Here is a 13,184-nt window from a genome sequence, read left to right as displayed (position 1 = left end):
AGATTAGGAAAATGAGACCACTCCTTTGGAGTACGTAGGACTCAGGACTACCAAATCTGGGAAATCCCCAGGAAGGTAGGAGATGGAGAATGGTGTTAGATATTAGAGGGTAAAGAATAAGAGCTAATGAGTCAGAATGAATAGAGAGAAGGATTATGAGAAATTTCAGAGAGCAGCCATTACCACCATCATCTCGCTGTAATGAGTCAGCCTCAGCTTGACAGCAGGTGAGGGGTGGGAGGATGTACAGTCAGCATGGCTTAGGGCTAGAGCAGAGAAAAAGTCCTCTACCCTTAATGCCAAGGTTGACTTTTGGGTTTTATCAATATTGTGTAAACATTATTCTAATTTGGTGACATCAACATTACTTTTCCTAGGAAATCCCTGTTGATTCCCTAGTAATGTCCACTGAGCATTGCACATAAATTACAGACACATGTTTACAATTACAGAAGTTTCCCTATTCCCAGTCTCTGAGCACTAAACTTTTAATAGGGTCTCTAGAGAAGACTCTCAGATTCACTATTGTATTTTCAATGGAGAGTGTTAATTGTCTATGTCTGTCTTCAGTTGACAAGTGAACACAAGTATTAGCCATGGTACTGTCCTCGATGATTCTCAGTTGATGGGTTATTTTTCAAAGACTAATAATAGTTCCTAAAAGGGAAATATTTTGGTTATTTCTGTTCTGACAAACAAATGAAGAATCCCTCCCCTTCCTTTCATAATAAAATGAGAGAAGAGTCTCTGAGTCTTCTGTAGCAGATTTGCTGAAACTTTGTTGTAGTGCCATGGAGTGGATTCTGACCCCTAGTGCCCCTGCGTACAGCAGAGGGAACCCTGCCTGGTCTTTTTGCCCTATCCTCTCCCCGTCCAGGGCTCTATCAGATAAGCCTCCACTGCTCTTCATAGGGTTTTCATGGCCAGTTTTTTCAGACGGGGGTGGACAGGTCCTAATTCCTAGTCTGAGTCTGAAAGCTCCACTGAAACCTGTCCACCACGGGTGACCCTGCTGGTATTTGAAATCCCAGTGGCATAGCTTTCGGCATCACAGCAACATGCAGCCACCACAGTATGAAAACCAACAGCCAGGTGGTGTGGTTCCTTGACCAGAACATGAACCTGGGCCTTGATGATAAGTGCCAGATCTTAACCAATAGACCACAAGGGCTAGCTTTGTTAAAGCTATGATTTAAATTTGTAATACATGAAAGAGCAGATAAATATTAGAGACTAGTCTAGCAGTAAACTTTGAGATAACAAATAAACAGGAACAAATTCCACTTTCTTTTAGAAAGCCTTAATTTCATCCATTTGTAATGGTGTAGATGATTGTAACGGGTAGAAAGCATTATGGAGTGACTTCCATGTCTCTTGCTTCCCTTTTAAATCCCTTCTTCTTCCCTTTCCCACTCTCTAGCTCCACCTCAATCTCTTATGCTGAACCATCTTCTCTGCCTCTCTCCTTCATCTTTTTCTTTTCTCTGAGCTCCTGACTTGTCTCCAGGTGTGGGAATGGAACTAGGAAGGCTCCACCTTCAATCTTAGTATTCTGCTCAACTCTTTCAACTTATATATTGAGGTCTGTGCTGGGTTTTTTCAAGGAGAGAACTAGCTAATCTGAATTTGCCTTGGACCAGATCAGATCGTCTCCAAAGGGAGGTTGATCTAATTGAAGGGAGAAGAGTAGGGAACTCATTTTTTTCTAAACAAAGTTCTGTATCAAGGAAAACTGAAGCTGGTTCTTCAATTATAAACTGGCAAATTTGTCATGTTGGGTGTCCAGCTGCCTACTGGACATCTCTTTGTAAATGTCTAGGAAACATCTCAACTTTATCGTGGCCAAATCTGAACTTCTCTGCTGCTGTCAACCTTTAATTCTATTTCTCCTGTGTCTTCCTCACTTTAGAAAATGGTGACTCCATTTTTCCAGTTACTCCAGAAAAAAATATGATCAGTCATCAAATAAATGTCAGCACTACTACGAAAATGTGTTCAAAGTCCAATCACTTTTCTCATCCTGGTGCAAACTACCACTTCTTACCTATTCATGCAAAAATCGTCTACGGAATTTCCCTGCTTCCAGTCGTGCACCTACAGTCTTGTCTCAAGAAAGCAGCCAGAGTTATAAGTCATGTAATGTCACTCTGCTCAAAACAGCTCAGTGGATCCCTCTTTCACTTAATGTAAAAGCCAAAGTCCTTATAAGATCCTGCCTATTTTTCATTGGGAGATCTGGTTTTTTTTCTAATTGTATTGTAGTAGCTTTTTTACATATTTTGTTTACTTCTCATTTGTCAAATACAGTTTTGCAAATACTCTCTCCCAGTTTGTGACCTGCCTATTAATTTTCTTAGTGGTATCTTTTGCTGGACAGAAATTTTATTTTTGATGGTCTAATTCACCATTTTTTAATGGCATTGCTTTCCATGTCCTGCCTAAACAATTTTCCCCACCCACAATCCTTGAAGATAGTCTTCCATTTTCTTCTGGAAAATTTATGATTTTAGCTTTTAGCGTTAGGTCTATGATTAATGTTGAATTATTGTGTATGATAAGAGGTAATGCTCAAGGCTTATTTTTTTTCACGTATCTAGTTTTTCAAGCATAACATGTTGACAAGACTTTTCTTCCTCCGTTGGAATTCTTTTGAGTGTTGAAATCATTTTATTCATATGTATAGGGCTACTTCTGGGATTTCTCTTCTCTTCCACAGATCTGCTTGTATAACCTGATTCCCATATCACACTGTATTATTACTGCTTTATAGTTAGTATTGAAATCAATCAGTAAATCCTCTAATCTTTTTTTCAAACTTACTTTGGCTGTTCTTGGTTTTTTGCATTTAAATTTAATTCATAATATTGATTTAAATTTTAGTATTAGCTTGGTAATTTCTAGACAGGATCATAATATTTTGGCTGGAATTCCGTTAAACCTATAGACAAATTTGGGAAGAATTAACATTCTAATGATATTGAATGTTTCAATCCATGAACATGGTATAATTTCCACTTATTCAGGTTTCTCTTAATGTCTCACAGCAATGTTTTCTAGTACTCAGAATACAGGTCTTTCGCACCTTTTGTTAAATTTATTCCTTAGTAGTTTAGGATTTTTAGAATATTGTAAATGGTGTTTACTTTTTATTTTATTTTGTGAATCTTTTTTGCTAGAGTGTATAAAAACACAATTGATATATATAATATCATTTTATACTGCCATCTTACTGAATCAACCTAGTAGATACAATCTTTATTTCATGGATTCCTTAGAATTATCTAAACCATCATGTCCTCTTTGAAAAGAGAGAATTTTGCTTCTTTTTTTCTTATGTTTATGCCTTTTGTTTCTTTATGTTGCCTTATTGCAATGACTAGGACCTCCAGTAAAATATTGAATAGAAGTGGTGAGAGTAAATATTCTCATATTTTCCTCAATTTTGAGATAAAGTGTTCAGTATTTCACATTATGTGTAATAGCTGTAGGTTTTATGTTGATGACCTTTATCAAGTTGAAGAAATTGTATTCATTATCTGCTGATTGTTTTTAATCAAGAATAAATGTTAGATTTTGTCACATGCCTTTTTACTTCCATTGAAATAATGATACTTTTTCTTTGCTCTGTTTATGTGATGAATTAAAATGATTGATTTTTAATTATTAAACCAATCTTGCATTTCTGGAATAAAATCACCTTAGTCAGAATATGATATCTTTTCTATATCTTTACTGGATTTGGTAACTTTTGCTAAGTATTTTTTGTCTCTATGTTCAGAGGGTTGTTGATATATACTCTTTAAAAAAATGTATTGGTCCTGTGTTGGTATCAAGATTATGCTGGCCCCATCAAATGAGGTGGGAAGATTTCCATCCTCTTCTATTTACCAAAAGAGTTTTTTGTGGATTGGTATTATGTATTCCCTAAATGTTTGATTAAATTTTCCAGTGGTTTCAGATGGTTTCACTTGAGCCTAGAATTTCCTTTTTAGGAAAAATATGATATTTATTCAATTTATGTAATAGATATGGAGTATTTAGCTTTTCTATTTCTTCTTGTGACAGTTTTGGGAAGCTGTGCTCTTCAAAAAATTTATCCATTAATCTAAGTAGTCTAGTTTTTTTACATAAAGTTGTTCATAATTTTCCTATTCTTTTAATACTATACAACCTGTAGAAACAGTCTCTTTCATTCCTTATGTTGGTGATTTGTATTCAGTCACTACATCTGTTTAATTCTCACTAAAGCTTTATCATGTCTCTAGATAGTTTCAATTAGCCAATTTTTAGTTTTGTCAGTTTTCTCTATGGTTTACCTATTTTAGGTTTTTTTTTTTTTTTTTAAAAAAAGGTTCTTCATTTCTTCCTGAAGATCTGTTTCCATCTCAACTCATTTCCCTTCATTTTACAGAAGCTCCTTTATCACAGTGATACTACTGGTAGATTCTCTTAATTTTTACTATATAAAAATACCTTTACTTTTATTTTAATCATGAAGTATATTTTCACCAGATATAGAATTCTCAGTTGATTTATTTTATTTCCTGTCATCACTTTAAAGATGTTCGACTGTCTTTCTTTTGAGCTCCATTGTTTCTTATGAGAAGTCAGTGAACATTTTGTTTTTGTTTTTTGTTGTTTCAGGTTTTTTTTAGTGATCATTTATATCTTAGTTCCATTATAGGCACCATTGTCATAGAATACAACTCAAAGTTTCTCATATCTTCCACATCAGCATATTTTAGTTTTGAGTTACATAATTTTTTGGTTAAATTTTCTAAACAATTTATTAAGATGTCTAATATTGTAATAAATCTTACCTAAATGTTTTTATGTAATAATCAGTAATAATACAGCAGAAATCATAATAACAACCTCAGGAGAACTAATGGGAGCCACCAATGTGTTCACCAAGAAGAAAAATTTATTTATAATTCCTTATATACATGATTGAAATGAAACAAGTTTCTATTAAATGTGCCTTTATTGTCATGAAATTTACCAGGATATAATTAAACATACAGAATGTTATTTCCTTTTGCTTATTTTGATATACACTATTCTGCAATATTATTTTGTACAAAAAATAAAATGGAAGAATTTACCCAAGTTTCATATCTCACAAGGAGATTCATGTTCATGTAAAAGAAATTTCATCTTCCACTGATTAGCTGGGCCAAACATGGAATGAATTAAACCATGGGCTCAAAGACCAAAAAAGATCATTGCATAGGAGTTGTGAAATTGGTGGATTTTAAAAATTTTGCTGAAGAGTGACTAGAGATAAAATGTAATAGTGTGGAGTATTTTTCTGTTTAAAAGCACTTTCTCTTGTATTACTTCCTTTAACCCTCACAACAGCTCTTGAAGGATACTGTTATTTTCCTCATTTAGCAAATGGAATAAATTCATGTTTAGACTTTCCCCAAATCATACAACTTATTTTATCTAGGTAGTCACATTCTAAATATCCTTTGCTTTCTACCATTTTATAAACTTTTAAAAAATTTATACAATAAAAGTCAATTTTAAGCTGCTATAATTTGTTGGTTGACTGACTGCTCTCTGGAGCCTGTGGTACTTATCTGGTGGTGTTAGTCTCAGTCCAGCGGAGGTTCCTGAAGACTGCCTGCTTCCAACAGTACAAATTATAGACTAGTCTAATTCCCATGGGGCAGCTTACAATCCCTTCCTGCTCTAGTTTGTGCTTGAACAATAGGAAGCTTGATTTTCCACTGCAAGTTTTCTTCACTATGAGCTATTCTGTTCTTTTTCAGATATCTCTCTATTTTGTTGAATCAAGGCAGCTGTTTAGATAGCTAAATTTGTAATTTTATATATCTATATATAATCTTTTTGTGATTTATATATATATGTAGTATTATATACATATATATGTACACACACATAAATATTTCTATATTTATACATCCTAACAAGAACTCATTTAGATATTTTAATAGTTTCAATAACAGGAGACCCTTGTAAAGTCTTTTAACATTATAAATTATAGAAATGTATTCTAAGAGAAACTGTCACATTTTGATGCAGGAAAACAGAAACTGCTATCCAAATGTCATGGAGAAATCCAGGGAATTAGGTTCTTTTAAAAAAATCACTGGAAAGGCCGGAGGAACAAAAGTTGAGGTTTGACCATTAGGCTTATTTTCAAGATCACTGCTCTATTGTCCCATCGAGAGGTCAGGAAACTGCTGCTACCACCGCCACCCCTGCTGCTGCAGCCCCTGCCTCCTGCTCCAACAAAGCTGGTTACTAGACAGTGGACGTGGAGGGTACCTGCTGCCCCACCCATTCAGGTTGTCCTGAGCCTGCTTAGTCACGCACATTGTGATAGAAAGGAGATATCTTCTCTATTTTGCTCTCCAAATGCTACCTGAGTTTGTCGAATTGAAAGACTCTCACTAATGTATAAGATAATAGTTATCAATGAGTCTATATAAAGAATTTTGTGAATTTTGTAGCAACTCACTATAGGAAAATAGAAAGAGAGAGAAAAGAAGGAAGGGAGGTAGGAAAGGAAAATAAAATAAAGAGAAAAGAAAGAAATCAGAAAAGTAGTGTAAGAACTTTACTCCTTTGTGATAAAGCATTGGTCTCTACTAAAAGGTAAATTCTTTGAGGAGGTATCCATCATTTGATTTTTGTCAGTAATCCTTTCTTCAGTGAGGATAATGAGTTTGAGATTCTTTCCTGAAAAACAATTGGCATAATAAACTAAAAACATCCTTACATGCTTTAAAATATCTCCCCAATTTAATTTGTTCCACGAAGAGAGGGGAGTACAGTAGAGTATTTCAAACAAAAAAGGCACACATGAGTAACACAGCCACCTCCATAACTTGTCAGCCTCAACAGATGTTTCTCATGTGCTTTAAAATACTGTGTTTCTGCTGCTGTCGGGTGAAGTGCTCAATAGTGTTATTAACGTCAAGTTGGTTGATAGCAATATAACCACTTCAGTTATTTTTTCTACTTTTTTAATGATATGTTTTTCCCTTCCTTTTACTTACAACATATTTGTCTTTATATTTAAAGTGGGCTTCTTGTAAGCAGTGTGTAGGTGGGCCTTGCTTTTTGGTTCAACCTTACAATCTCGGACATTTTGAAATCTCTAACACTCACTATATACTTAATGAATTTCTTTCTTTTTCTTGAAAAATACATGAAATATCATGATAAGATTGTTGGTTATTTCCATCAAAGTCTTAAGTCTCACTTAGGTGGTACCTCCTTAGAAGGGGTAAACATCGCATTATTATAGTTAGTGGAACATATTGTATATGAATTTTTTTGAGAATGATGGTGCAATAGTTGACCGAGGGGCTGGCCCTGTGGTGTAGGGGTTAAGTTCTGCATGCTCCACTTCAGTGGCTTGGGTTTGTGGGTTAGGATCTTGGGCACAGACCTACACCATTCATCAGCCATGCTGTGGCAGTGACGCACACATAAAGTGGAGGATGATTATCACTGATGTTAGCTCAGAGCTAATCTTCCTCAAGCAAAAATAGAGGAAGTTTGGTTACAGATGTTAGCTCAAGGCTAGTCTTCCTCAGCAAAACAAAAGTTGATCCAGCTTGACAATTCTTTTCTAATGGGAAGATTTCCCATTAACCTCATTGAAATGAAGCAATGGGGTTTTGATTGGCTATCATCACTTCCAATCATGGTTCCCAAGATAAAGTTATACTGTGGCCCACAATTCTTAATCCTTTTAAACAAATGCCCTATTGAAATATGCATCCACCTGCCCAAAACAGGGAAGAAAATGGAATACAGACCATGGAAACTTTTGGAATATTTGCATGCTGATGTTTAGGTAGAAACTCCATTTGACTGGTCTCCAAATATGTTGATATTATAATAATTTTTCTCCACTGATTATTTTAAAACAGTGGCTTTCTTAGTCTGCTCAGCTGCTCTAACAAAATATTATACACTCCGTGGCTTTAACAGCAGACATTTATTTTTTACAGTTCTGGAGGATGGGAAGTTCAAGATCAAGGTGTCAGCAATACAGTACAGGGGAGAGCCCGCTTCCTGGCTTATAGACAGCTGCCTTCTCACTGGGCTTACATGACCTTTCTTGGGTGAGTACTGATATAGAGAGAGAGAGAGCTCTCCCGTCTCTTCTTCTTCTTGTAAGGGCACTAATCTCATCACTGAGGCCTCACCTTATGATCACATAACCTAATTACTTCCCAAAGGCCCTACTACAAATACCACAACATTAGGGGTTAGGACTTCAATGAATGAATAGGGAAGGGGGGAAAATTCACTCCAAAACAGTGGTCTAATAAATATGATCCCAAACCAACAGTATTAACATTCTTGAATCAGAAGCAAATCAAAATCAAGACTATTGACAGGAGACCATCTATACACTGAGAACATTATGCAGCAATGGCAACAGAAAAAAATACAGACATATGCAGTAACGTGGGTTTTATGGGAAAAAAAGCATAAAAGCAGCTTGGCTATGATCCATTTTTCCCTGTCCTAGGGCTTGAGGAGTATTCCTCAGGGTAACAAAAGGAGGGCAGATGACCTGGTCTGACGTGTGAAATGGACCTCCGCAATATCGAATAATTATGTTTTTTGAATGCTTAACTATTTTAAACAAAACATCTTGTAAACCAAACAGACATTTAAACCAAACATTTGCTTGAATAGCTTCTCCCTGATATTCTGTCATGCTCTATCCCAGGAGCCAATCCTAACGACAAGAAGAATAAGAATAATTCACTTAGGTGTGTAATACTTGTGATTGTCATGAAAAAAACTTGAGAAGTTGAGGTGGCATGTAGTGGCCATCTCAGGCCCACTAATATCCCAGGCTCATTACAAGATTGAAAGAGAGTGATGAACTCTTACTGCATTCAGTGTATTTGTGCTATCAGACTAATTTAATTTTAGAACTATTTCATGAATAATTATTTAAGACATTATGTGTGTAGGCTATTGTGTTAATCACTGCAAAAGATAAAAAGAGACTAGGACAAGTTATTTATAATAATAAAAATACTTGCAGCCCCAAAATAACAATTATACAATGCCAAGTATAGTCTAAGAAGAATAAACTGTAAGTGGTTCAAATGAGTGAGCTCAGTGTTTCAAGTGAGCCTTACTATCCCCTTCAAGATAATCTGGAAATGCATCTAGAAGCTGTGACATTGGAGACAGACTTTGAAGAAAGGACACCATTTCTGTGTTTCCTTTCCCTGTGGAGAGACCTGTATTAGCAAAAGCATGTACATGAGAGGGTAAACAGTGTGCAGGAAGCTTTCTGCAACCCTTTTTGGGTATAACACAGGGTTCTAACAGGAGAATTGTGGAGGAAGAGACTTCAGAGTTAAACCAAGGTTTTATTTGAAAGGACCTCATATAATGCCAGGGTGAGCAAATCAGGATGAAAAAGATAGAGACAGAGATAGAGATAGAGACAGAGAGAGAGAGATGTATGGATGGAGATCTAAATGTAGGTATATGTAAATATGTGTATCATATAATCTGGATATACACGTGAACAAATAAACATCTACATGTGTACATATGCTGACCTAGATACTTATACCATGTTTGCACATAATCTAGTAGCAATGACAATCTATTAAAAGCTGTTGAAAAGGAATATTATTTAATCCGAATTCTGTTTATGAAGAATAACCTGGTAGCTCTGTTTAGAAAGTAAGAGTATCAGTGGGGTGTAGGAGATGAGTAATGAGAGTTTTACCAGTCACAGAGGTGGGTGGTTTGTAGAGCGAGGGCCTCAGTTGTATCAATAGGGAAATGTAAGGACTTTCAGTGTTGAGAGAGGGAGGACAGGGGAAGACCTGAGGTCGCTCGCTCGTTACACTCAGGATCTGGAGTGAGATGAAAGACGACATTGAAGTACTGCAAGGGCACAAAACACCCAAACTCTTGCTCATTTTCATGTCTTTCACAGCTACCCACTAGGCACTACAACATCATATCACCTTAACATTATTTGACCTTTGGTAATATGCATTCAAAGATCTTATGTAAATCATACATTCCAAAAAAATTTATACATTACTGATTTTAACTCACTAGTTTCAGTTTTTTAAAACTCTTGGAATATTGACCACTTCCTTCCTCTTCCACCATTTCTCTTTTCCTCTCTAAGCCAAATAAACTATTCAATCTCATCTCTTAACTTTTCAAATTAGTGAAGCATTTCAGATTGTCCTACAACAAACAAACACAGCTGGAATGTGCCTTTCAAGGCATCACAGACAGTAAGAGAAAACACCCCTTCTCATTACTCAGGACACAGAGTGGGCTAAGAGTATCCTCTTATAATTTGGCCCAATCTTCACTGTCTTTACTCCCTTCTCATTTTTTCACCATTGTTTTCCCATTTCTGTTTATTTCTCTCTGTGTGACATGAGATGAGGGAAATGAAATTCACCATGTCCAAATAAAGTGGACTGGCTAGCAGAATTCATGGAATTTGTGTCTGCTCACTTGAACACAAACCTGCCTCCACTGTGTAGTTAAAAGTGATATGAGTCTCCAGGCTGCCCAGTTGTACTCACATCAATGATGTCCTACTTCAGTCCTGTTCAAAGGAACTGCACTATTTTAGCACTTAATCATTTTGTAAAGCTACATTGAAGAAGCTACAATCATTTCATTTATTTTCTGCTTCAATTATTCTAGTATGGCATGAGCATTTGTTTAAAATTCTTTGTTTTCTATGAGGGACATATTCAAATATTAGGAATGTATTAGGTACTCCCAACTTAAGTCATTAAAACACTTCGGGAATTATAACTCAAAAACTTTGCACACTAACCAACCAAACAAAGCTGCATCTAATCTGCACAATTCTGTGACTGTTTTAATAAGAAAAGTACAGATATTAGTATGAGATCTAAACATTTCTCTTTAACATTTTGACCAGTGAATCTATGACTTTCTTATTTCTCAGGCTGTAGATAATTGGATTTAACAAAGGAATGATGACAGTGTAAAATAGAGAGTCCATCATATCTTGGTCATCTGCTTGTGTTGATCCAGGGCGCACATACATGAAGAGAAGAGGGCCATAGTATAAAGAGACAGATAAGAGATGGGCTCCACAGGTGGAGAAGGCTTTCCTGATGCCTTGTACAGACTTCCTTTTTAAGATTGTAAAGAGAACAAGTGTATACGATACAAGAACTATCAGGATGGTGAACACCTGTATTGACCCAGAGGAGATAAAAACCATCAGAACATTAACCGAAGGGTCAGTACAGGAAATCTTAAACAATGGCATGATGTCACAATAAAAGTGATGTATTATGTAAGAATTACAGAAGGTTAATCTGAATAAAAAAAGTGTATGAAATGCAGAATGAATAAGGCCACACACAAATGATGAGACTAACAGTTGGATGCATAGTCTATTGGTCATAGTCATTTGATAAATTAAAGGGTTGCATATGGCCACATAGCGATCATATGCCATTGCTGCCAAAAGGAAACATTCTGTGCTTGCACTGAATGAAAAAGAAAAAAATTGCATCATGCATTCAGAGAGAGATATCCTCTTGCTCTTGATAAAGAAGTTGACCAGCATCTTTGGGGTCACTGTGGATGATATCCAAGCATCCGTGAAGGCTAAACTCCCAAGGAACAAGTACATGGGAGTGTGAAGGTGAGGCTCATTGCAGATGAGTGCAGTCAGTCCAAGGTTTCCCACAATGGTGATGAGATATATCACCAAGAACACCAGAAACAGGGGGATTTGCCACTCCTGTTGATGTGTAAGTCCTGTGAGAACAAACTTTGTCAGCAGTGTTGCATTTTTAGTGTCCATGTCTTCGCTGGCTGGCTCCTGAAATGAAATACAGTAAATGTAAAAGACCATTCACTAATAGTGTATAAAAATAAAATTGGAGGAAAGTGGTTGAAATAAAATCATTCACTAATTAGAATGTCCTTAATTTTATTTACTACTACTGTAATATATGGAAACTAATTTGGGGAGTTGGTGTAATGGAAATTCAGTATTTCCATTGTAAAAATGTGAAGGAATTAACAGATTTATTAAAAAAAAAGGAAAGACATTCTAAACATGAGCTAAATTTATGTGGATACGTGAGTGTGTTAGGGAAATTCTGTGTCTTGGACATAGATGAGGGTAGAGGAAAATGAAGTCTAAATTATTAGGAAATGAATTGAATGCTGTGTGAAGGATCTTGAACTTTATTCCTAAGGTAATAGGAAAGCACTGAAAACCTTAAGACAAGGAGTGGCATGGTAATATATTCTTTAAATTAAATATTTGGTAGTGTAGAAAATACTCTACAGGGAATGGAAACTAGAGTCAGGGATACTAATTAGGAAGCTGTTACTCTTGTCCTGGTTCCCAAGCCAGATTACACATCAGAATTGTCTGGAGGACCTTTTGTACAAAATGTAGATGGTCAGCTATTACTATAGAAATCGACTTAGTGGGACAAGAATAAAGTCTAATAATCTGCATTTCCAAATTGCCCTCCCTTATTCAAAGGCATGTGAACTTCTTAATCCATGTGTGCTTTGATACTGGGAGTCATGAAGAGGATAAAGAGATAGATCAAAATAAATCAGAAAGTAGAGTCACTGGAACTTGGTATCATATTCAATGTGAAATGGATGATCACTGAAGGTAGAGGAGACCCTTGGTGACCGGTAGGTGGTCATCAAAAATTGAGTTTGAGGATTTAGAGGCATTAGCCAGTTTGTGGAGAAAGCATCCTATTAACATCCAGATGTGATAGCTTAGTAGTATGAGGCTACTAGTGCTTAACAGAAGCCATGACTTAGTAGTCATTTTGGTAGCTGAGGGCATACTTCAGGAGCAGTGACAGCAGCTCCTATCAAGCTAATGTAGGGATTTAATTTTGGCTGTTAACTGACTGTATTGCTTCCTTCTGTTCCTGCTCATTTTTTAGCTCATTCCTCCAATCTCCCCGGAATTTCTGTTAGTCAATTACCATTCAACTAACTGATTTTGTGTTGCAACCAAGTGCCTTAGCTCCAATCAAAGATACATATGAGAGAGACCAGTAAAGGATACTGAAAAGAAGGACCAGAGGAGCAGGAAGGGGGCTGGGCAGCTGAGTGTTTTGGACTTGGAGACAGAAACGATGCTCAAGGATATAGTGAAGTAC

At 36.1% G+C, this 13,184-nt stretch overlaps 1 protein-coding gene across 1 annotated transcript; it reads right to left on the bottom strand.

Moving 5' to 3' along the window:
* Positions 1 to 10,915: 10,915 nt before the first annotated feature.
* On the bottom strand, positions 10,916 to 11,851 carry LOC124238460 (olfactory receptor 5H2-like). The gene has a single exon (XM_046659434.1). It carries the CDS (start codon positions 11,843 to 11,845, stop codon positions 10,916 to 10,918), a length of 930 nt encoding a protein of 309 aa, XP_046515390.1. The 5' UTR covers positions 11,846 to 11,851.
* Between the last annotated feature and the right edge of the window lie 1,333 nt (positions 11,852 to 13,184).

The sequence above is a fragment of the Equus quagga genome, chromosome 4 (genome assembly GCF_021613505.1).
Source record: "Equus quagga isolate Etosha38 chromosome 4, UCLA_HA_Equagga_1.0, whole genome shotgun sequence".
Classification (NCBI taxonomy): domain Eukaryota; kingdom Metazoa; phylum Chordata; class Mammalia; order Perissodactyla; family Equidae; genus Equus; species Equus quagga.
This window is presented reverse-complemented; position numbering and strand designations above follow the sequence as displayed.

Excerpts from the sequence above, each read along its gene's own strand:
- LOC124238460 (XM_046659434.1), bottom strand. The coding sequence starts at position 11,845 with ATGGACACTAAAAATGCAACACTGCTGACAAAGTTTGTTCTCACAGGA.